Source organism: Nerophis lumbriciformis, linkage group LG11 (genome assembly GCF_033978685.3).
Source record: "Nerophis lumbriciformis linkage group LG11, RoL_Nlum_v2.1, whole genome shotgun sequence".
NCBI classification, from domain to species: Eukaryota; Metazoa; Chordata; class Actinopteri; order Syngnathiformes; family Syngnathidae; genus Nerophis; species Nerophis lumbriciformis.
The window spans coordinates 10,013,276-10,038,327 of record NC_084558.2 but is presented as its reverse complement, the minus strand read 5'-3'; the positions used below and the strand labels follow the sequence as shown (position 1 = coordinate 10,038,327).

At 43.0% G+C, this 25,052-nt stretch overlaps 1 protein-coding gene across 2 annotated transcripts in view; it reads left to right on the top strand.

Moving 5' to 3' along the window:
* Positions 1-10,155, top strand: part of tex2l (testis expressed 2, like) — a 40,000-nt gene extending 29,845 nt beyond the window's left edge. For both annotated transcript variants that reach the window (XM_061967437.2, XM_061967438.2), the window contains exons 7-12: positions 3,312-3,411; positions 3,826-3,958; positions 6,250-6,375; positions 8,680-8,889; positions 8,991-9,111; positions 9,185-10,155. In XM_061967437.2, the coding sequence (XP_061823421.1) occupies positions 3,312-3,411; positions 3,826-3,958; positions 6,250-6,375; positions 8,680-8,889; positions 8,991-9,111; positions 9,185-9,349 (855 nt within the window). In that variant the 3' untranslated portion in view covers positions 9,350-10,155. The remainder of the gene's footprint in view (positions 1-3,311; positions 3,412-3,825; positions 3,959-6,249; positions 6,376-8,679; positions 8,890-8,990; positions 9,112-9,184) is intronic.
* Positions 10,156-25,052: the final 14,897 nt, after the last annotated feature.

The window sequence follows — 25,052 nt, the reverse complement described above, 5'->3', positions numbered from 1 at the left end:
AGATGCCCGAACCACCTCATCTGGCTCCTCTCAATGTGGAGGAGCAGCGGCTTTACTTTGAGCTCCCCCCGGATGACAGAGCTTCTCACCCTATCTCTAAGGGAGAGCCCCGCCACCCGGTGGAGGAAACTCATTTCGGCCGCTTGTACCCGTGATCTTGTCCTTTCGGTCATAACCCAAAGCTCATGACCATAGGTGAGGATGGGAACGTAGATCGACCGGTAAATTGAGAGCTTTGCCTTCCGGCTCAGCTCCTTCTTCACCACAACGGATCGATACAGCGTCCGCATTACTGAAGACATCCGCACCGATCCGCCTGTCGATCTCACGATCCACTCTTCCCTCACTCGTGAACAAGACTCCGAGGTACTTGAACTCCTCCACTTGGGGCAAGATCTCCTCCCCAACCCGGAGATGGCACTCCACCCTTTTCCGGGCGAGAACCATGGACTCGGACTTGGAGGTGCTGATTCTCATCCCAGTCGCTTCACACTCAGCTGCGAACCGATCCAGTGAGAGCTGAAGATCCTGGCCAGATGAAGCCATCAGGACCAAATCATCTGCAAAAAGCAGAGACCTAATCCTGCAGCCACCAAACCGGATCCCCTCAACGCCTTGACTGCGCCTAGAAATTCTGTCCATAAAAGTTATGAACAGAATCGGTGACAAAGGGCAGCCTTGGCGGAGTCCAACCCTCACCGGAAACGTGTCCGACTTACTGCCAGCAATGCGAACCAAGCTCTGACACTGATCATACAGGGAGCGGACCGCCACAATCAGACAGTCCGAAACCCCATACTCTCTGAGCACTCCCCACAGGACTTCCCGAGGGACACGGTCGAATGCCTTCTCCAAGTCCACAAAGCACATGTAGACTGGTTGGGCAAACTCCCATGCACCCTCAAGGACCCTGCCGAGAGTATAGAGCTAGTCCACAGTTCCACGACCAGGACAAAAACCACACTGTTCCTCCTGAATCCGAGGTTCGACTATCCGGCGTAGCCTCCTCTCCAGTACACCTGAATAGACCTTACCGGGAAGGCTGAGGAGTGTGATCCCACGATAGTTAGAACACACCCTCCGGTTCCCCTTTTTAAAGAGAGGAACCACCACCCCGGTCTGCCAATCCAGAGGTACTGCCCCCGATGTCCACGCGATGCTGCAGAGTCTTGTCAACCAAGACAGCCCTACAGCATCCAGAGCCTTAAGGAACTCCGGGCGGATCTCATCCACCCCCGGGGCCTTGCCACCGAGGAGCTTTTTAACTACCTCAGCAACCTCAGCCCCAGAAATAGGAGAGCCCACCACAGATTCCCCAGGCACTGCTTCCTCATAGGAAGACGTGTTGGTGGGATTGAGGAGGTCTTCGAAGTATTCCCCCCACCGATCCACAACTTCCGCAGTCGAGGTCAGCAGAACACCATCCGCACCATACACGGTGTTGGTAGTGCACTGCTTCCCCTTCCTGAGGCGGCGGATGGTGGTCCAGAATCGCTTCGAAGCCGTCCGGAAGTCGTTTTCCATGGCTTCCCCGAACTCCTCCCATGTCCGAGTTTTTGCCTCCGCGACCGCTGAAGCCGCACACCGCTTGGCCTGTCGGTACCTGTCCGCTGCCTCAGGAGTCCCATGAGCCAAAAGAACCCGATAGGACTCCTTCTTCAGCTTGACGGCATCCCTCACCGCCGGTGTCCACCAACGGGTTCTAGGATTACCGCCACGACAGGCACCAACTACCTTGCGGCCACAGCTCCAATCAGCCGCCTCGACAATAGAGGTGCGGAACATGGTCCACTCGGACTCAATGTCCAGCACCTCCCTCGTGACATGTTCAAAGTTCTTCCGGAGGTGGGAATTGAAACTCTCTCTGACAGGAGACTCTGCCAGACGTTCCCAGCAAACCCTCACAATGCGTTTGGGCCTGCCAGGTCTGTCCGGCATCCTCCCCCACCATCGCAGCCAACTCACCACCAGGTGGTGATCGGTAGAAAGCTCCGCCCCTCTCTTCACCCGAGTGTCGAAAACATGAGGCCGCAAATCCGATGACACAACTACAAAGTCGATCATAGAACTGCGGCCTAGGGTGTCCTGATGCCAAGTGCACATATGGACACCCTTATGCTTGAACATGGTGTTCGTTATGGACAATCCGTGACGGGCACAAAAGTCCAATAACAAAACACCACTTGGGTTCAGATCCGGGCGGCCATTCTTCCCAATCACGCCTCTCCAGGTTTCACTGTCGTTGCCAATATGAGCGTTGAAGTCCCCCAGTAGAACGAGGGAATCACCCAGGGGAGCACTCTCAAGTACTCCCTCGAGTGAATCCAAAAAGGGTGGGTACTCTGAGCTGCTGTTTGGCGCGTAAGCGCAAACAACAGTCAGGACCCGTCCCCCCACCCGAAGGCGGAGGGAAGCTACCCTCTCGTCCACCGGGTTGAACTCCAACATGCAGGCTCTGAGCCGGGGGGGCAACAAGAATTGCCACCCCAGCCCGTCGCCTCTCACTGCTGGCAACGCCAGAGTGGAAGAGAGTCCAGCCCCTCTCGAGAGAACTGGTTCCAGAGCCCTTGCTGTGCGTCGAGGTGAGTCCGACTATATCCAACCGGAACTTCTCTACCTCGCGCACTAGCTCAGGCTCCTTCCCCCCCAGCGAGGTGATGTTCCACGTCCCAAGAGCTAGCTTCTGTAGCCGAGGATCGGACCGCCAAGTGCCCTGCCTTCGGCTACCGCCCAGCTCACATTGCACCCGACCTCTATGGCCCCTGCTATGGGTGGTGAGCCCATTGGAGGGGGGACCCACGTTGCCTCTTCGGGCTGTGCCCGGCCGGGCCCCATGGGGACAGGCCCGGCCACCAGGCGCTCGCCATCGTGCCCCAACTCCGGGCCTGGCTCCGGAGGGGGGCCCCGGTGACCCGCGTCCGGGCGAGGGAAATCTGAGTCTCGGTTCTTGCATTTCCATAGAAGTCTTCGAGCTGCTCTTTGTCTGATCCCTCACCTAGGACCTGTTTGTCTTGGGAGACCCTACCAGGGGGCATGGAAGCCCCCGGACAACATAGCTCCTAGGATCATTGGGACACGCAAACTCCTCTACCACGTTAAGGTGGCAGCTCAGAGAGGAGTATCACTGGAGCGTTTATTATTTTATTTTTAAACGTATTGGTTATCAGAGATATTTTGTAAAGCTAGCAAATTAACAATGCGACGTCATAATTCCTTATTATCGTGCATCCCTCTTACTATTCATAACATATTATATTAGAGATACAGAACATTTTAAAACATGATCTTCCTATGTCTTGTATTCGTTCCAGTTGCCTTACTTTATGAATGAACTGACCCTGACTGAGCTGGACATGGGCTGTTCTATGCCACAAATCACATCTACCTCACGGCCAGAGGTTAACCACAGAGGTGAGCAGACACAGGCATGAAATAAGTAACACACAAACACCAACGTGCACGGATGCACAATTAATCTGCTGCCCGTGCAATTATGGCTGAATGCGGCCACAGATCAAGGTTATCCTATTGTAATCTCACTGCTTCACCGTGTAGAGCATATTGGATTTTGTGTGCATGTGTTTCAATGAAGCAGTCTGACCTTGTGATATGTCTGTTACGTTAGTGCCACCTTCCTTCAAATTCTCTCCAGTCTGTCCCTTTTTTAACCCCAGATTTGTCACACCCACTGCATAATTCTCTGTAATCTATCATGAATACTCAAGGCTCAATAACCACAATCAAAGCCGTTTAGTCTCCCCACTGCAAGTGTGTGTCTAGATTAGGTTCGTGCTCTGACGCTGACCTTTGTGCTTTCCCCTGCAGGGCTGTGGGTGGAACTGCAGCTGGCCTACAACGGTACCCTGCAGATGACCCTGCAGACAAAATTTAACTTGTCCAAACTGGGTAAAGAGGGTGGCCAGGATACGGACTGGTTGGCTGAAACTGGAAGCACACGGTCAGTAACTAGAATAGAGACGGGTACTTTATACATTTAAATCATACTTGCCAACCCTCCCGATTTTTCCGGGAGACTCCCGAATTTCAGTGCCCCTCCAAAAAATCTCCCGGGACAAACATTCTCCCGAATTTCTCCCGATTTCCACCCGGACATTGACATAGGGGGCGTGCCTTAAAGACACTGCCTTTAACGTCCTCTCTCACCTGAAACCTTCACCCTTTAACAGCCACATACTGTCCAGGCGTCCGCCTTTCCTCCATATAAACAGCGTACCGGCCTAGTCACATAATAATGTAGCGTTGGACGGGTTTAACAATGATCTTTACTCGAAGATGTCAAGAAATGCTGACACGTTGTATAATCTTTAAACTGGTTTAGTGATAACTCAAAGCATACTTGGTCAACAGCCATACATGTCACACTGACGGTGGCCGTATAAACAACTTTAACACTGTTACTAATATGCGCCACACTGTGAACCCACACCAAACAAGAATGACAAACACATTTCGGGAGAACATCCGCACCGTAACACAACATAAACACAACAGAACAAATACCCAGAATCCCTTGCAGCACTAACTCTTCCGGGACGCTACAATAACATCTACGGCTTTTGGAGCTCAGTGCACAATTGCACACACAGCAAGAAGGAGACGAAGCAGAAGAACGAAGAAGAGACATGGCGACGAAGAGTAAGAAGAAGAAATACGCTTGCAAGTTCCAAAATGATTGGAAAAAGAATTTCATTTCATCCAGTAAAGCTCGAAGGGGAAGGGGTATGCTGCCTGCACCTATTTATGTAACATTTAACAGTGTAACTGTGCTGCCCAATTGCTTCATCTTGTTTTCTTACACTTCTGAGTTTCATTTGCAAGTACTGTATTATATAGTAGGCTTTGCGTGCAGTTGCAATTCTAAGAAGCCCGATGGCAGTAGTGTACCAGTTACAGTGGGTTGCCTAGTCAGGGAGTAGTCTTTGCCATTAAGTTGAATGTAGTCTTTTGTTGCACACTAAATAGCATTTATAATGTAAGTGTACTTATTACACACCAGCTGTTGGATTGTAAAGTGCATCTTGATTGTAGATTTTAATACCAAATTTGGAGGTGTTGAAATAGCCATGTAAAATTGCTAATGCTAACCAGTAATATGTCTATTGCAATTCCAATATAAATTAGCATCGAGCTAGCGCATTATGAAAAGTGGAGCCTTACTGTACAATCGAGTGTTTTCTATCAGGCATAATTGCATTGTTTGCATGGAAAATTGCAACATTAGCTTAAGACAGTCCGACTGAGTCTGCGCTAAGTGTTTATTTACCTGCTCAGTGGCCATGTGGTTAGAGTGTCCGCCCTGAGATCGGTAGGTTGTGAATTCAAACCCCGGCAGAGAGATCAAAGACTATAAGAATGGGACCCATTACCTCCATGCTTGGCACTCAGCATCAAGGGTTGGAATTGGGGGTTAAATCACCAAAAATGATCACCTCCCAGGGGGTGATCAAGGGTGATGGGTCAAATGCAGAGAATAATTTCACCACACCTAGTGTGTGTGTGACTATCATGGGTACTTTAACTTTAACTTTAACTTATTTGTCCGCCAAGTGCTTAAGCCAGCCGCATTTCCAACCGGACAAGACATCACATGAAACAAAAGGTACCGACAGAATTCAGTCGGTTCCTATAAAACTACCGAATTCAGTACCCATCCTAATCGGGACACATGCTCGGACAGAAAAGGATCTTCCAACACACTGTTCCTACAATATTGGAAGCATAGCATTACCTAAAATCTCTTCCAAGATAAACAATTGCGATTGATGGGAGGCTGCAGGCTCTACCAACTCCTGATTGATTAATTCATTGTGTAATAGGTGTGTCTAAAGACTTTCGTCCACATATTACACTTGCAACAGGCACTTTGTCACGTCAGATGTTGCAGAATTAGTGATTGTAACTTGGGGTTAACATTATTTTTATTCTGCAACGAGTTCTGATAGATATGCTGTTCTGTTTTTGGTGTAATGACTCACACACCTCATCCCTTAGCCCCACACTGCACTGATTAGCACAAGCATGCTGTCACAGAAGCTTGCTGGTGTGGATTAAAAGTCCAGCCAAAGTCTGACATCCTCCGCAGTCACAAGCTGCTCCAAAGTCTCTCCCTGCAAACAAGACACTTTCATTTGTGTTTGTAAGCTCCTCTGTCAAACAAGCATCAACCTTTCGAGCCTGCAATTCAACTTCAATTTGCATTAATCGATAGCTTTTATCATGTCTTCCTAGATGCAAACCCATCCTAACTGTGTTGGCAGACAGTGATGAGGAGTCTTCTAGTGCTGGTTCATCTGATGAAGAAGAGCTGCTATTCTCTGAGCCCCAGGGGCCTGCTGGGGAAAAGGGCACAGAAGGGTAAATGCCAATGCTAATTTAGCATCAACACAGAGTACAATGGCAAATATTGTACGTCATGTACAGTATAATAGGGGTCTAGTGGTAAGCCATAATTATGTGTGTTTCTCGGACAGTAACTGTTTGAACAGTTTGATTATTTTATTTTTAGAGAGATAGTGAACAATATTGCCTGGAGTGCGGCATTGATAGTTCCAACTTGTAGCATGGAAGCTGATCTCTTCTGAACAATGACTTCATGCTGCTTCCATCTTATCCACTTGCCTCCGTCCGTATAAGTTTAATGTTGTACAATGTTTAGTGTGTGGGAACTCGGTACACCTTATTGATATATCGAATGTCCCGTATACTGAAATCCATCCATCCATCCATCCATCTTCTTCCGCTTATCCGAGGTCGGGTCGCGGGGGCAGCAGCTTAAGCAGGGAAGCCCAGACTTCTCTCTCCCCAGCCACTTCGTCCAGCTCCTCCCGGGGGATCCCGAGGCGTTCCCAGGCCAGCCGGGAGAGATAGTCTTCCCAGCGTGTGCTGGGTCTTCCCCGTGGCCTCCTACCGGTCGGACGTGCCCGAAACACCTTCCTAGGGAGGCGTTCGGGTGGCATCCTGACCAGATGCCCGAACCACCTCATCTGGCTCCTCTCGATGTGGAGGAGCAGCGGCTTTACTTTGAGCTCCCCCCGAATGACAGAGCTTCTCACCCTATCTCTAAGGGAGAGCCCCGCCACTCGGCGGAGGAAACTCATTTCGGCCGCTTGTACCCGTGATCTTGTCTTTTCGGTCATGACCCAAAGCTCATGACCATAGGTGAGGATGGGAACGTAGATCGACCGGTAAATCAAGAGCTTTGCCTTTCGGCTCAGCTCCTTCTTCACCACAACGGATCGATACAGCGTCCGCATTACTGAAGACGCCGCACCGATCCGCCTGTCGATCTCACGATCCACTCTTCCCCCACTCGTGAACAAGACTCCGAGGTACTTGAACTCCTCCTCCTAAAAGTACACCAATATGTACCTTTTTTGTTCATTCTACCTATTCAAAATTAAGCATACATTTACCCAATTAGACTTAGACTTAGACTTATTTTTATTGTCATTCAAATTTGAACTTTACAGCACATATAAGAACGACATTTTGTTGCATTAGCTCGTTGTAGTGCAGGATAAAAGAGCAATAAGGTGCAGATATAAATAAATAGATTACTGTACAGATAAATATATTTCACTTTTTCATATGCATCCACGTTTATGGATGTATGTTATATTGTCTTTATAGTCCAGCGAGTTAATCCGTTTTTTGGGGGGGGAATTGAGGGGATTATTAGGATGCATTCAGAGTCTTATGGCCTGAGAGAAGAAGCTGTTACAGAACTTGGAGGTTCTGCTACGGAAGCTGCGAAACCTCTTTCTAGAGTCCAGCAGTGAAAACAGTCCTTGGTGGTGGTGGGAGGAGTCTCTATAGATTTTCTGAGCCCTGGTCAGGCTGCGGCTTTTTGCGATTTCCTGGATAGGAGGAAGAGGAGTCCTGATGATCTTTTCCGCCGTCCTCACCACTCTCTGGAGAGACTTCCAGTCTGAGGCACTGCAGGCTCCAGTCCAGACAGAGATGCAGTTGCTCAGTAGGCTCTCTATAGTGCCTCTAGAATGTGGTGAGAACGAGGGGAGGGAGCTGTGTTCTTTTCATCCGACGCAAAAAGTGCATGCGCTGCTGAGCTCTTTTTACAAGAGCTCCGGTGTGTAGGCACCAGGTCATATTGTCAGTTATCTGCACCCTCAGGAACTTGGTGCTGCTTACGTTCTCCACTGCTGATTCCAGCTGAGTATAACTGTTATAGCCATGTCAGAACTAGAATGGTCTTTGCTAGGGCTAATTTAGCAACAAGTCAGAGTGCAACTGGGGGAAAACAGTCTGGTATTCTGATCACCTCTACCATTTTTTTATAAGTTCATTTTTATCATTCAAAAGAAAAAAAGATGAGCTTTTTTCCGATTTCAGGTGTCTATGATTTTTATGACCATCATAAAAACAGAATGCTAAATGCTAATGCTAAATTGGCGTCAAAACAGAATACAATTGAGAAGAATAGATAACTCAAAATGGTATTATACATAACATATGTAGTATAATTTTTGTTAATCATCCTTATTCTAAATAATAATAATTTGATTTTATTCAATTACAGGTGGTTAGAAAAATTACCTACTTATTCTTTTTTATTTTCTGAATTGGAGCATTCAAGAGTTAAATCCGTCCACAATAATACGTTCCTTCCCCTCCTTCTTTTTTTTAAATCTTATTTCACAGAACAGGGGGCGGAAGGACTGGAAGGAAGATTTTGAGATTTGTGGACAAAATTGCAAAATCCAAATACTTTCAGAAGGCGGCAGAGAATGAGTTCATCAAGAAGAAGTTTGAGGAGATGTCCAACACTCCTTTGCTGCTCACAGTGGAGGTGCAAGAGTTGTCAGGCTCTCTGGTTGTCAACATCCCACCGCCCCCTACAGATAGAATATGGTAAAAACAACCTTCTGTGAGAATTGTTAGTAAGGTAGCAGGAATAAAAATGGTGGGCAATGAACATTTTGACTCAATAAAAATAATTTTGTCCTATGCAGGTACAGCTTCTGTACACCACCCAAACTAGATCTACGTGTCCGACCCAAACTAGGTGAGAGGGAGGTGACTTTTTGTCATGTGACTGAATGGATTGAAAAAAAACTACAGGATGAGTTCCAGGTAAAGTAATACAGCCTGTTGCAGAATACGTTTTTCATTACTACACTTAATGTACTTTATTTGGGTTCTCTAGAAAGTATTTGTCCTGCCAAACATGGATGACATCTACCTACCCATGATGCACTCGGGCTTGGACAGCCCCCATGTGTCTCCACAGAGCTCTACCGAGTCTGACGAGCGAGTAGCACTTGAGGTCACTGCGACAGAGTCGGACTGTAGCACGACTTTGTATAAATAACCAGTGACAGGAAACAATGAAAATCACATAAACTCCTCATATAATAATATTTACAAACTTGAAGGTGGGTTATTTGAGGAAATGCTCTTGCCGGTGACTTTTGATAACCAGGACTGACATTACTACGCTCTCGTGTAATGGTAAGTCAATCAATCAATCAATCAAAGTTTATTTATATAGCCCTAAATCACAAGTGTCTCAAAGGGCTGCACAAACCACAACGACATCCTCGGCTCAAATCCCACATCAGGGCAAGAAAAAACTCAACCCAATGGGATACAATGAGAAACCTTGGAGGGGACCGCAGACCCCCCCACCCCCCCAGGCGACCGGTGCAATGGATGTCGAGTGGATCTAATTAATAGTTTGAGAGTCCAGTCCGTAGTGGGGCCAACAGGAGATCATCTTGAGTGGAGACAAGTCAGCAGCGTAGAGACCATACTTGCCAACCCTCCCGAATTTTTCGGGAGACTCCCGAAATTCAGCGCCTCTCCCGAAAACCTCCCGGGACAAATATTCTCCCGAAAATCTCCCGATTTTCAGCCGGAGCTGGAAGCCACGCCCCCTCCAGCTCCATGCGGACCTGACTGAGGACAGCCTTTTTTCATGACGGGAGGACAACAGGGTGACAAGAACTAAATCATCCAGACTAGAGATAAATTGTATTATTATGTTTATTTTACCTAAAAATAAATATATTTATTAATTTAAAAAATATATATATATATATATACATTTTTACTATATTTTGCTAAAAACATCAAAATTAATTGTATTTTCATTTGTATTTTTTCCTGACTCCTTATTACATCCAGCCATACAATTATACATTAAAATAAACATATTTGAAATAATTGATTTTAAATTATCATAATAATTCATTTAAAATGACCATATTTAATAATTTAAATAATTGCTTGTTTATCAACAACTTTAGCATTTTATTCATTACATTTTGAAACTCTCAGAAGCCAAGTTATGTTATATTCCTTAACATTTATTTATGCAAGTTTGAAGTATCAATTATCTAAACACAGTTTTGTTTGCATATTTTCAGGATGTAGATATCTCTCTCTCATATATATATACATATATATATATATATATATATATATATATATATATATATATATATATATATATATATATATATATGAAATACTTGACTTGGTGAATTTTAGCTGTCAATATACTCCTCCCCTCTTAACCACGCCCCCAATCACGCCCCGCCCCACCCCCGACCACGCCCCCACGCCCCACCTCCCGAAATCGGAGGTCTCAAGGTTGGCAAGTATGGTAGAGACGTCACCAACTGATGCACAGATGACTGGTCCACCCCGGGTCCCGACTTTGAACAGCTAGCATTTCATCTGTGGTCACCTGATAACCTCTCCACGCAGGAGAGGGGGGCAGAGCAGAAAAGAGACGGCAGATCAACTGGTCTAAAAGGGGGTCTATTTAAAGGCTAGTGTATAATGAGTTTTAAGTCATATTTTATTATCATTTAATATTTTAATAATGATAATCCATTCATGACATATTATATCGGCATACTCTTGTGTGCAAATGTTTACATAGGTATGAGATTATTTGCTGCTTTGTTAATGGCTGTTGACAAATATTAAACAAACATTTTAAAAAATCATTTAGTTCGTTTTTTCTCCGATCGATTCTTGATGCACAGTCAATTAAAAGCCTCCACGTAAAATCCATAGCATTTTCGCATAAGTGTTGTTGATGTCCAACTAGGCATTAGTATAGCTCAGTCTGTAAGGAATCTAATGTTTGCGCGCTCCCTCACTCTCCACGTGAATTGCATTTCTCTTTATGTGACTGTAATTAGTTTAATTGTAATGATACAGTGAAGAAGGAGACCGCACTGAGACAGGAACGTCGCTTAGCCTTCGGTGTGTTTATTAATACAAGAGAATCAAAGTATGGGTGCGCGACTATGTGCTGCGATTAACTTGAGGGTGTTACCGGCATGTGTTGAAGGTGCGTGTTGTGAAGAATGCGGAAGTCCAGAGAGGGCAAGGCATGCTCGGAAGTCCGTGGGCATGTGAAAGGTCGAACGGCTGGAGAGAGGCGTCAATGTCTGTGGGCAGGCAAAAGGTTGAGAGCCGGGAAGCCAGCAAGAAGTCCAGGGGAAGTCCGGGGAGACGAGACACACAGCTCAAATCCAGAAGACAGAGAGGAGCTGCGGGATGACGACACATGACAAGACAATGAGCACAGAGGAGGGGTAACACAGCGAGCGAGTAGGCACATGGAAAAGGAAGCTAGAGACGTGTGGGCTTACTGTACACTACAGGTAGCTACGTTCTGGCACTGGAACGCAGGACGCACAGTTCTAAGTAGTGCGTGGTGTCCTCATCAGCGTCAGGTGTGTTGATTTCCCAGTGTTGATTTCTGGGGCGGGTGCTTGAGCCGTAACAATAATAAGTCATTTAAAATGATTAACCACAAGTAAATTTTCAAATTTCAAAGGGAACTACACTTTCTTGGAAATGTTGTCTATCATTCACGATCACTATGTGAGAATTGCTCATATTATACAGAGGAACAGTACAATACCAACATTAAATCCGGCACTGTCAATTATTCATCTCAACTCCAGAAGCCTATATGCAAATTACAAAAATATGGTGCATTTTTTGGAACAATTCAACGGACCCTTCAAAGTGATCTTCCTATCAGAGACGTTGATGAAAGCTAAGAAAGGAATAGATTTCAAACTGAAAGGATATGAACTTAACTATATTAACAGATCCAAAAAGAATAGAGGCAGAGTTGCAATTTATTTGACGAAGGACTTGCACTATTACGTGATAAAAAAATATGTAATTTGCCATTGAAAATACTTTAAAATGTATAAGCATTGAAATATGTCATGAAAAAAGCAAAAATGTATTGATCAGCTGTACATACAGAGCACCTCAGTCAAGCATTTGAGAACTGGATTAAGGCAACCTTCACTGATATCAGTCAAACAGTAATTGTCATATGTGGTGACTTAAACATCGACATTTTGAACCCTAACAAGCAAAAGACAATTGATGATTTCATAAACACAATGTATAGTATGAGATTACATCCTAAAATCACAAGGGCAAGCAGAATCACAAGTCACTCTGCTACGGTTATTGATAATAGCTTTACTAATGTTTTTGACAATAACACTACAAGTGGTCTGCGAATAACCGAGATCAGCGATCATCCACTGGTTTTCAGAATCTATGACGGAAATTACAGGAAGAGAAAAATAGATCATGAAGACACCATCCATCCATCCATTGTCTACCGCTTATTCCCTTTGGGGTCACGGGGGGCGCTGGAGCCTATCTCAGCTACAATCGGGCGGAAGGCGGGGTACACCCTGGACAAGTCGCCACCTCATCGCAGGGCCAACACAGATAGACAGACAACATTCACACTCACATTCACACACTAGGGCCAATTTAGTGTTGCCAATCGACTTATCCCCAGGTGCATGTCTTTGGAGGTGGGAGGAAGCCGGAGTACCCGGAGGGAACCCACGCAGTCACGGGGAGAACATGCAAACTCCACACAGAAAGATCCCGTGCCCGGGATTGAACCCAAGACTACTCAGGACCTTCGTATTGTGAGGCAGATGCACTAACCCCTCTTACACCGTGCTGCCCTGATCATGAAGACACTTCAAAGAAATACGTGATTGCATTTTAAAAATGATCTAAGAGAACAAAGTTGGGACAATGTGCACAGAGAAAATGATGTAAATGAGACTAATGGAAAATGAATACTTTCCTGAAACTTTATGACAAACATTGTCCATGGAAACAATTAAGCAAAAAGCAAAAGAACACAACGATGGATGATAAAGGGATTGAAAAATGCTTGCAACAAAAAAATACATTGTATAGAATATTTATAACACAAAGATCTATAGAGGCAAAGTATATAAAAAAAAATATAAGATCAAGCAAACTAGCATACTACGCACATGTAGAAAAGAACACTACAGTCAACTGTTAGACAAGAACATCAACAACATGAGAGCAACATGGGGCAAACGAAATAGTATAATCAAAAATGGTGCAAGAAAGATAACCCTCAAAACTTTTCAGAGGGAAACAAAAAAAATAACAATATAGACAATGTAGCTGAGTGCTTTAATAAAAACTTTGTAAATATTGGAACTTAACTGAAACAGACCATTCCAGATGTTCATGACGGGCCAGTTGAGGACTCGAATGAAACCACAGACAGAAATCCTAACTCGATGTTGCTAAAAAAAATGAGACAAAAGAAAAATAATCAAAATTGTAAAGAAATGTAAATCCCAGACCTCAACAGACTGTCATGTATATGGAAACAATAAAAACAGTTATTGAAGACATTTCAGAACCTCTAACGAAGGGGTCACCAACCTTTTTGAAACCAAGAGCTACTTCTTGGGTACTGATTAATGCGAAGGGCTACCAGTTTCCATCCATCCATTTTCTACCGCTTATTCCCTTTGGGGACGCTGGAGCCTATCTCAGCTACAATCGGGCGGAAGGCGGGGTACAACCTGGACAAGTCGCCACCTCATCGCAGGGGCTACCAGTTTGATACACACTTAAATAAATTGCCAGAAATAACCAATTTGCTCAATTTACCTTTAACTCTACATTATTATTAATAATTAATTATATTTATCTTTGTGGAAACACTGATCATCTTAACGATTTCTCACAATAAATATATATAGAAACAGATAAATATCAATATGCAACACTTTATTTTTAAATTTTCTCTTAGTGCACATTTTTCAAATTGAACATTTTCAAATGATCACTTCTAAGACAGTCTTGTGAAATCACAATATTCCATTTTAACTAGCTAGCCACTAACATTTTTTAACAAATCATGAATTACTTTGCACCATGTTTGTACAAATAATAACTCATGTAAAATACAAAAGTCAACCCTCAAATTTTTAAATAAATCATGTCACACTTTGAACTGGACACCAAATCTGTTATCTGTTTCTTTGTCAGTGAAGACCGAGTCTTTAAAATATTTTCTTGGATTTTCAAATTCTATTTGAGTTTTGTATCTCTTACAATTAAAAATGTCGAGCAAAGCGAGACCAGCTTGCTAGTAAATAAATACAATTTAAAAATTAGAGGCAGCTCACTGGTAAGTGCTGCTATTTGAGCTATTTTTAGAACAGGCCAGCGGGCTACTCATCTGGTCCTTACGGGCTACCTGGTGCCCGCGGGCACCGCGTTGGTGAACCCTGCTTTAACATATTTAATTTCCAAGAGGCACATTCTCAGATAAAAGGAAAATAACAGAAGTTGGACCCAATTATAAAGTGAGAGACAAACACCAATTTACAAAATAAATACCTGTTTTTTTGCTTCCACAATTTTCTAAAATCATAGAAAACTTAACTTCGATTAAGCTTTGTCAGTGTGCTGTGTGTTACCCAGTTTTCCCCTGGGAACAACGCTAATATATGTTTGATGAAAAGTGATTTTATGCTTCACTGTATGTATGCATATGTGCTTGTATATGTATATGTATGTTTGTACAGTGAATCTATATGTACAGTATGTGTATATGTATGTTTGTACAGTGAATGTATATGTACAGTATGTGTATATGTATGTTTGTACAGTGAATGTATATGTACAGTATGTGTATATGTATGTTTGTACAGTGAATGTGTGTGTGGATGTATGAAGTTTGAGTGTGTATGCATGTACTGTATTTGTGTATGTATGTGGGAGCTTAGGTACCTATGTGTGCGCGTTTGTATGTACAAAACCCAAAACTAGTGAAGTTGGCACATTGTGTAAATCGTAAATAAAGACAGAATACAATGATTTGCAAGTCCTTTACAACTTATATTCAATTGAATAGACTGCAAAGACAAGATATTTCATGTTCAAACTGAGAAACGTAATTTGTTTTGCACATAATCATTAACTTAGAATTTAATGGCAGCAACACATTGCAAAAAAGTTGGCACAGGGGGCATTTTTACCACTGTGTTACATGGCCTTTACTTTTAACAACACTCAGTAAATGTTTGGGAACTGAGGAGACCAATTTTTGAAGCTTTTCAGGTGGAATTATTTCCCATTCTTGCTTGATGTGCAGCTTAAGTTGTTCAACAGTCCGGTGTCTCAGTTGTCATATTTTACGCTTCATAATACGCCACACATTTTCAATGGGAGACAGGTCTGGACAACAGGCAGGCCAATCGAGTACCCGCACTCTTTTACTATGAAGCCATGCTGTTGCAACACGTGCAGAATGTGGCTTGGCATTGTCTTGCTTAAATAAGCAGGGGCGTCCATGACAAAGACGTTGCTTGGATGGCAACATATGTTGCTCCAAACCCTGTATGTACCTTTCAGCATTAATGGTGCCTTCACAGATGTGTAAGTTACCCATGTCTTTTGTGCACTAATACACCCCCATACCATCACAGATGCTGGCTTTTGAACTTTGCTGTAACAGTATGGATGGTTCTTTTCCTCTTTGGTCTGTGGACACAACGTCCACAGTTTCCAAAAACTATTTCAAATGTGGTCTCGTCAGACCACAGAACACTTTTCCACTTTGCATCAGTCCATCTTGGATGAGCTCGAGCCCCGAGAAGCCAGCGGCGTTTGTGGGTGTTGTTGATAAACGGCTTTTGCTTTGCATAGTAGAATTTTAACTTGCACTTGCAGATGTAGCGGCAAACTGTAGTTACTGACAGTGGTTTTCTGAAGTGTTCCTGAGCCCATGTTTTACGCACTGATGCCGCTTTTTGATGGAGTACCGCCTGAGGGATCGAAGGTCACAGGCATTCAATGTTGGTTTTCAGCCTTGCCGCTTACGTGCTATGATTTCTCCAGATTCTCTGAACCTTTCGACGATATTATGGACCGTAGATGGTGAAATCCCTAAATTCCTTGCAATAGCTGGTTGAGAAATGTTGTTCTTAAACTGTTTGACGATTTGCTCACGCATTTGTTCACAAAGTGGTGACCCTCGCCCCATCTTTGTTTGTGAATGACTGAGCATTTCATGGAAGCTTCTTTTATACTAAATCATGGCACCCACCTGTTCCAAATTAGCCTGTTCACCTGTGGGATGATCCAAACCTACTCAGTGGCCTAGTGGTTAGAGTGTTCGCCCTGAAATCGGTAGGTTGTGAGTTCAAAGCCCGGCCGAGTCATACCAAAGACTATAAAAATGGGACCCATTATCTCCCTGCTTGGAGATAATGACTCAGCATCAAGGGTTGGAATTGGGGGTTAAATCACCAAAAATGATTCCCGGGTGCGGCCACCGCTGCTGCCCACTGCTCCCCTCACCTCCCAGGGGGTGAACAAGGGTATGGGTCAAATGCAGAGGACAAATTTCACCACACCTAGTGTGTGTGTGACAATCATTGGTACTTTAACTTTAACTTAACTTTAACAAATAGGTGTTTCATGAGCATTCCTCAATTTTCTTTTTTGCCACTTGTGCCAGCTTTTTTGAAACATCAAATTCCAAATGATAGTTGGAATATTTGCAAAAAACACAATTTTTCAGTTCGAACGTTAAGTATCTTGTCTTTGCAGTGCATTCAATTGAATATAGGTTGAAAAGGATTTGCAAATCATTGTATTCTGTTTTTATTTACGATTTACACAACGTACCAACTTCACTGGTTTTGGGTTTTGTATATATGTATGAATAATTGCGTGTATGTGAGTATAAATGTGTATTTGTATGTACAATATATTTGTTTCCCAGTGTGTGCGGGAGCCAGAATACAGCCCGAGCAATCCATAGAGCCCAACCCAAAACAGCAGGTGCGGCACCCAGGGAACAAGGGACCATTGGCCCCACGCAGCCAGGCTGGCCAGCGACAGGAACCCCGAAGCCGGTCCCACCGTTCCGCCCGGAAGGCCGTAGACAGCTGCGCCCAGCAGGGGACAAGGCACGGGAGAAGCACGGGACAGCCAGCCCCCAAGCCAGCGAGAAACCACACCCCATGCGGGCCCCGAGGGGCCCAGAGACTCTATGCAACTGGATGGGAAGACCGCCCCCACCCCACCAGCAACAGGGCCCCCAAGACCTCGCCCCCTCCCCCCCGGAGTGCACGGCAGGGCTCTCCCCAGGTCACCCCACCCAAGTTGGCCGCGGCTGGCCCAGTTTCAAATGACATCTCTCGTGTTACAGCCACGATTCATGTCAATCCACCTGACGCAACAGCTCTCCAAAGTGTAAACACCCCTTTTTAACTGCAGACTAATGAACAGGTGTAATCTGATGCAGTTGTCAGCTTTGGAAAGGAAAATTTACAGAGTGATTCCATATGTTTTTCAAAATTGAGTGCTATAATTTTTGCACTCTGCTTGATCTAAAAATGAAACTGTTACTGACCTCCACAATTTATTTTCCTGATTACTTTTATTGTTTCTTGAATCCAGAAAATTGCCATTTTAAATGACGACTATTTTGTGTCATCTCTGCTTTTTTCCTATAAAAAAACAACTGAATGAACATCCTCCAAGTCAAGTGGTTCCATCATTTTCCCAGGGGTTTTAGAAGGAGATTGAACGGGTGTAGTGTGTGTCCCATTTGTCACAGTTTGGAGACAGCTCATCAAGTAAAACAGTACATAGGGCAAGTGTCTATGTAGGTTCTGATAAAACATCCATCCGTTTTCTATACTGCTTATCCTTAGTAGGGTCATTGGTGAGCTGGAGCCCTTCCCAGCTGACTTCAATGAACTGGGACTAGTTGCAGTTCAATCACAGTTCAATCACAGTACTTATATACTGTAAACTAACTGACATTCTTAACTCTCCAAATGTACAAAAACTACCCCCACACAACATAAAACTCCCATTGAAAACACATTTTCTTTTTTTTTTCCCAGTAAAAGTGCAATTTGAAAGATGCGGTAGCATGACTGAAGTAAAAATAGAAATACATGAACATGTTATTCTGGTCTGACAGTGTTTTGTCTTTTCCATTTATCAATTAGTTCTTGCATGAATTAAAAAGAAACGATAGACTCGTGCCAGAAAGCAATTATGGACATTCCATAACTGCTTTTTCAATTACAGTGTGTCAAGCGTTGATAAACGATGCATCATGGAAGACGCAGATTGGTTGTTGCGAGGTAGCAGCGGCAGGTAAAAAGGGGTATTTATTAATTAAAGAGGCAAAAAAACAAAAGGCGAGAGCAGAAGGGAAGTGCTCCAAACGGCCAGGCTATGAAAGACACAAAACAAACTGCTGAAACCCAGCAAACCACTCACAGGAAATGTGGAGCAGACGGCGTCCACATAGTAGTAGCGTAACATGGAAAAAGATCGTCTGTAGTCACCAGTGAACAGATAACAGCATCATCAACAATGTCCCGACAACAAAGGTAGAAAAAGGATCAACTTAAATAGTATTGATTGCAAACAGAAAACAAGTGAATGGAAATGCTCTGGGACAGAAGTGAAGCAGCCACGGGAAAACACCAACAAAACCGCCAAAATAAAAGCACAGGACAGGAACTAACACAAAACACCAGAGGACTCTAACAAAACCAAACATAAAGGCACAGCCTGGTGTAACCAGTCGTGACAGAATTCCCCCCCACCCCACCCCCCCAACAAAACGAATACATATTATAAATAAATGATAAATGGGTTATACTTGTATAGCACTTTTTCTACCTTTAAGGTACTCAAAGCGCTTTGACAGTATTACCACATTCACCCATTCACACACACATTCACACACTGATGGCGGGAGCTGCCATGCAAGGCGCTAACCAGCAGCCATCAGGAGCAAGGGGTGAAGTGTCTTGCCCAAGGACACAACGGACGTGACTAGGATGGTAGAAGGTGGGGATTGAACCCCAGTAACCAGCAACACTCCGATTGCTGGCACGGCCACTCTACCAACTTCGCCACGCCGTAATATTAGAAAACAAAAAGAAAAAAAAGTTAAAATCACGGGAGGGCGGAGGAAGGACTAGGTGGTGGGTTGCCTGGCCATATGTCCTCGCAGCCAGCGGGGAAAAGTCAGTTAGCGGGGGCGATCTACTGGCGAGGCGGGCGAGGCACAGGCGACCAGAGAACAGCCACATTCTTTGCCGACGAGGGGGCCGCGTGTGGGCGCCTGATGGCCGCCTGTGCGGCCGGCAAGCTGAAGGTCGCGGAGGCGACAATTAGCCCGCTGGAGACGGTGGTGGCGGCGGCGTGGAAGGACCCGCTGAAGACGAGGATGGCGGCAGCGTCGTGGAAGGACCCGCTGAAGAAAATGATGGCGGCGGCATTGGCGAAGGGCCCGCTGAAGACGAAGATGGCGGCGGCACCGGTGAAGGATCCGCTGAAGACAAAGATGGCGGCGGCGAAGGACCCGCTGTAGACAAAGATGTATATATATGTATATATATATATATATATATATATATGTATATATATATATATATATATATGTATATATATATATATATTTATATATATATATGATTTAAATGTAGCTTAAAGATGTAGATAATATATATATATAGTCAAGGTTTCTGTGGTTTATCCGTTATACAGTGCTCAATACCGGGGTAGAGCGGAATATACGTTAGGTCAGAAAAAACACAGGCTATATCATCCCTACAAGCCTGTTTCGCAGGTTTTCTTATATATATATATATATACAGTATATATATATATATATATATACATACATAGGAAAACCTATGTATATATATATATATATATATATATATATATATATATATATATATATATATATATATATATTAAGGCTGAAACGACGCGTCGACGTAGTCGACGTCATCGGTTACGTAAATACGTCGACGTCGTTTATATGCGTCGACGCGTCGCATATTTACGTCACACTGCCGTCATGGCGGAGCGCAAAGCAGACGATGCGAGCGGTGCGAGCGAGGGGAAAAAAGCACGCCAAAAGTCGTCAAAAGTGTGGGAGTATTTCAATAAACGGCCTTATAATGTTGTAGCGGCGAACAGCTGTCTCGTCAGCTGACGCGCGAGCTCGCAACCGTGGCTGTTTAGCAACCAGCCAAACCCCACTTAATAAAATTATATTTTATCTTAGAGCACATCCGCATCCCTATTCACCTCGGCAACCCCAGGAAATGTATATAATTCGGCATTATTTCGGCCAGTCGGCTTATATGATCAGAGCCGATCAGTTTACGTTCACGCGCAGGTATAACGCGGGGCGCTCCCGTCTCATCTGTTGGGGCACGAGCCCAGTAATTAGACCGCTGTGTCAAATCAAGGAGTACAAAAGACGCCAGCGCAGAGTGGAAAAAGGTTTAGTTCATTACAGATAACCAAGAGTTGTGCCAAAAGTATGTAAGATTTAATATTTCTCTTCGTGGGTGTGGCGCACTTGTTGCGCTGGTGAGATGGGGGGAGGGGGGGAGTTGTGTGCATGTAGCGTGCTTAGTCTGGAGGCTAAATACACACAGTGTGTTATGTAACTGTTGTTTAGTGTTGATATTCTTTGCTTAGTTTGATAAATGTTGTAGCAGTTTGCTTCATCAGGAGGGTGAAGTCACTCAACTTAAAGTGTTGGATTTAACTGTGTTGGATCATTGGCTGCTGGTGAGGCAATAGAAAAAGGGGCATTTTTCTACCAGTAGACAGCGTTTAAGATTGAGTGTTTCACTGCTAAATTAATAATATATTTATATTGATTATGGATTTTAAATATGTATCTAAATAGGTGGTTAATTGGTTAGGTATTTATGTATTTGCATATTGGGTTTTCTGCTGCATTTATCTATTGTGTTTCTGGGTTTAAATGTATTTTATATGTATCTTGGTGCATTTATGTTGAGACAATTTATTTAAAATCTGTTTTAACTTAAAGGGAAAAGATGTGTCCATTTTCTTGCACTTGTTTAATGGTTAAGAGTTTGATAGCCTAATTAATAATTGTAAATTATGGTATTGATAATTGATTGATTTTTTACAGCATGTTTATCTTGTGGTGTTTTGTCCTTAAAGGTTTTTCACCTACTAAAGAAGCTAAAGGCTACTAAAGGCTACTAAAGACAGCTAATGACAGCTAAAGAAACTAAAGTCTACTAACACTGCTAAAGACTGCTAAAAAGACTAAAGAAGAAAAAAGAAGCTGTTTCTTCATTGGAAAAACTGTTGCAAACTAAAGGAAAATAAAAGGAATAAGTAACTACGGTCTGGTCTTTTGAGTGAAATCCAGAAGCCACATTCTGCATTGGTACATCCCTTCAAGTGTGGGATAAGCACAGCGAAAAAAGCAAAACACTTGACAGTTGTTGTATGCACACTGTGTGGAGCGGAAATGGCCTATCATAGCAGCACAACGGCTATGAAGGAACATTTGAAAAGAAAACACCCGACAGCGTTCTTGCCATCACCATCAACTAGTCAATCGTCCGCGTGAGTATACGTTGTCATCATTACACAAAAACATGAATGTGTTATTTGTATCTGCGTTGTAAATTCATAAACTAAAACACTGTTTCGCTCTGAGAGGCGCGTTTGGCGTGCCTGTTCAGTGTTTACAAAGACGCGCTCCTCTTTAACGCTAACGTTAACTAGTTGTGCAAATACCTTTTACAACATTAACAGTTACATATACTATGTACAAACCAACAATTAACTTTCACTTTAATCATACTATCATTGTTGCGTTATTAAGCAAAATAAGCAATACTTTTACTTTTGTTGAAATGTTTACACTGTTACAGAATATTTCCTTTTGCACTTTTTTGTATTGGATGTTTATCTTTATTTTTGCACATTTTAAAGCAAAATAAGCAATACTTTTACTTTTGAAATGCTTATACTATTGCAGAATATTAAGATTTGCACTGGATGTTTACTTTTATATTACACATTAAAAAGCAAATAAGCTACTTTTAATTTTGTTAAATGTTAAAAGTTTTAAATGTTTACATTGTTACAGAATATTTTGTCATGTTGTTGTCAATGTTGACTGAGTGGCCATACTTTTTTTTTTTGTAAATAAAAGTCATGCCTTTTGAAAAAACTGGCCAACATTTATTTTTTCATCTTCATTTTAAATTAAAAAAATAATCGGTAAAAGGAAAAATAATCTATAGATTAATCGAAAAAATAATCTATAGATTAACCGATTAATCGAAAAAATAATCTATGGATTAATCGATAGAAAAATAATCGTTAGCTGCAGCCTTAATATATATATATATATATATATATATATATATATATATATATATATATATATATATATATACATAGGAAAACCTGTGAAACAGGCTTGTAGGGATGATATAGCCCGTGTTCTTTCTGACCTAACGTATATTTCGCTCTACCCTGGTATTGAGCACTGTATAACGGATAAACCACAGAAACCTTGACTATATATATATATATTATCTACATCTTTAAGTTACATTTAAACCAGTGGGTGCGTAGAGTGTCTTGCCCAAGGACACAACAACAGTGACTAGGACGGGAATCAAACCTGGAACTCTCAAGTTGCCGGCACAGCCGCTCTATCAACCGACCCAGGCCAGTTGGTAGAGTGGCTTGAATACCTGAGCAAAAACTACTCTGGCATTGACAAAACTGAGCATTGTTTATTCCGTCAAGGAAATTGTGAAGCTGTACCTAATATTCTGGCCATTTTTTTGTACAGGCCCCAGTGGCATCTTGCACACAAGGAACAAAACCCAACAATAATCTTTTTTGTTAATAATTATCATATCACTTATAATTTTTGGTGTATTGCACTGGTGTGCCCTTCTACTTGCCATGCTATAATAATATATATGTGTAAAAGTGTCACAAAATATCATGAGACCAATCAATGTTTAATAGTACTTTTATTTATATATTGGGTGTAGTTTCTGATATTGGTATACACACACAACCTTATCTTGGCGCTTAACCACCTTCAGAAAGATTATAGTATGATAAATGCGCGCCCTTACGGGTAGTGTATCTACATTACAAAGCACACAAACACAAGGTTGAGGGGGAAGCAGACCGTCTTCCTATCACTATAACATTTTCGGTAAATCATTCGCTCTTGTTTCCTTGTCTTTATCTGAAATACAATCAATCCTTTCTTGGGTGACAGCAGCTCCCTCCCAGCGCAAACAAAAATGCGTGTTTCTTTACAACAAAATGCCCTTTGTGTCTGGCAAATACAGATAAAAGCATCACATTCTCAACTTTTTTTTAGCGAACATAAGATACGTTGGGAGTATTTTCGAGTGACCTAATCTCTTTTCTGGTCAAATAATGTTGAAGTTATGCTTTTATTTCCAAGTTTGGGTACAGTAGTTTGCAATAAACTCGCATCAACTTTAAAAGAAAGCATCTAAGTGATTCATCCCCGGTGAAGAAAACAGGGAAATCCCCTGGGTCAACACAAGGAAGGCAGTAGCATGTTGGGAATTCACTGAACTGATTGATTCCAGAGGGGTCAGAGGTCATTTTAAAGTTTGATTTTAATGTTTGCTTTTCTTGCTTCGCTGCACTGGTTAATAACTTTGAGTTTACATTTCCAAGATTATCTGTTGAACATTTGTCATCAACTGACACATTTAGATTTAAAAAAAATGTAATTGTTGTGTTGGAGTTGAATGCATTTTAAAATACTTGTATTTATGTTGCAGGTTAACACACATTAGTGTTATATGGGTTATGAAATATGTGCAACCCTACTGTGCATACCGTTGACACAAAGAGAAAGTGAGCACTGATCCGACTTTTAGTTTTTAGGTAAGTTGTAAAATAGTAACAAATCAATCAAAGTCAATCAAAGTGTATTTATATAGCCCTTAATCACGAGTGTCTCAAAGGGCTGCAGAAGCCACAACGACATCCTCGGCTCACATCCCACATCAGGGCAAGAAAAAACCCAAACCCATGGGTATCATAATATGCTACCAATGTAAAACTGATTTATAAATAAATTAACTTTCTGCAGTGCTCCAGTAGGACTGTCAGCAAAACAGAGCATGACGCCATCACCGCCATGCTAAATGTGGTTTTAAAGCCTCACCTCCAGAAGTTGGTACAATGCAATCTATTTGCCACTTGCCAAGATTTAAAAAAAGGTGAAACTCATGAAATTAGAATATTGTGTAAAAGTCCATTTATGTCAGCAATTAAATACAAACGTCTGTACAATTGTGCAACTAATATGTGATATGAACTCATTACATGCAAAGTGAGATATGTCAAGCCTTTAATATTATTTGGATGATCTTGGCTTACGCTTTTTGAAAGCCCACATTTTCTGATATTTTCAATTAAAGGTTGTCATAAAGGGCAGCACGGTGGAAGAGGGGTTAGTGCGTCTGCCTCACAATACGAAGGTCCTGAGTAGTCGTGAGTTCAATCCCGGCCTCGGGATCTTTCTGTGTGGAGTTTGCATGTTCTCCCCGTGACTGCGTGGGTTCCCTCCGGGTACTCCGGCTTCCTCCCACCTCCAAAGACATGCACCTGGGAATAGGTTGATTGGCAACACTAAATTGGCCCTAGTGTGTGGATGTGAGTGTGAATGTTGTCTGTCTATCTGTGTTGGCCCTGCGATGAGGTGGCGACTTGTCCAGGGTGTACACCGCCTTCCGCCCGATTGTAGCTGAGATAGGCTCCAGCACCCCCCTCGACCCCGAAGGGAAATAAGCGGTAGAAAATGGATGGATGGGTTGTCA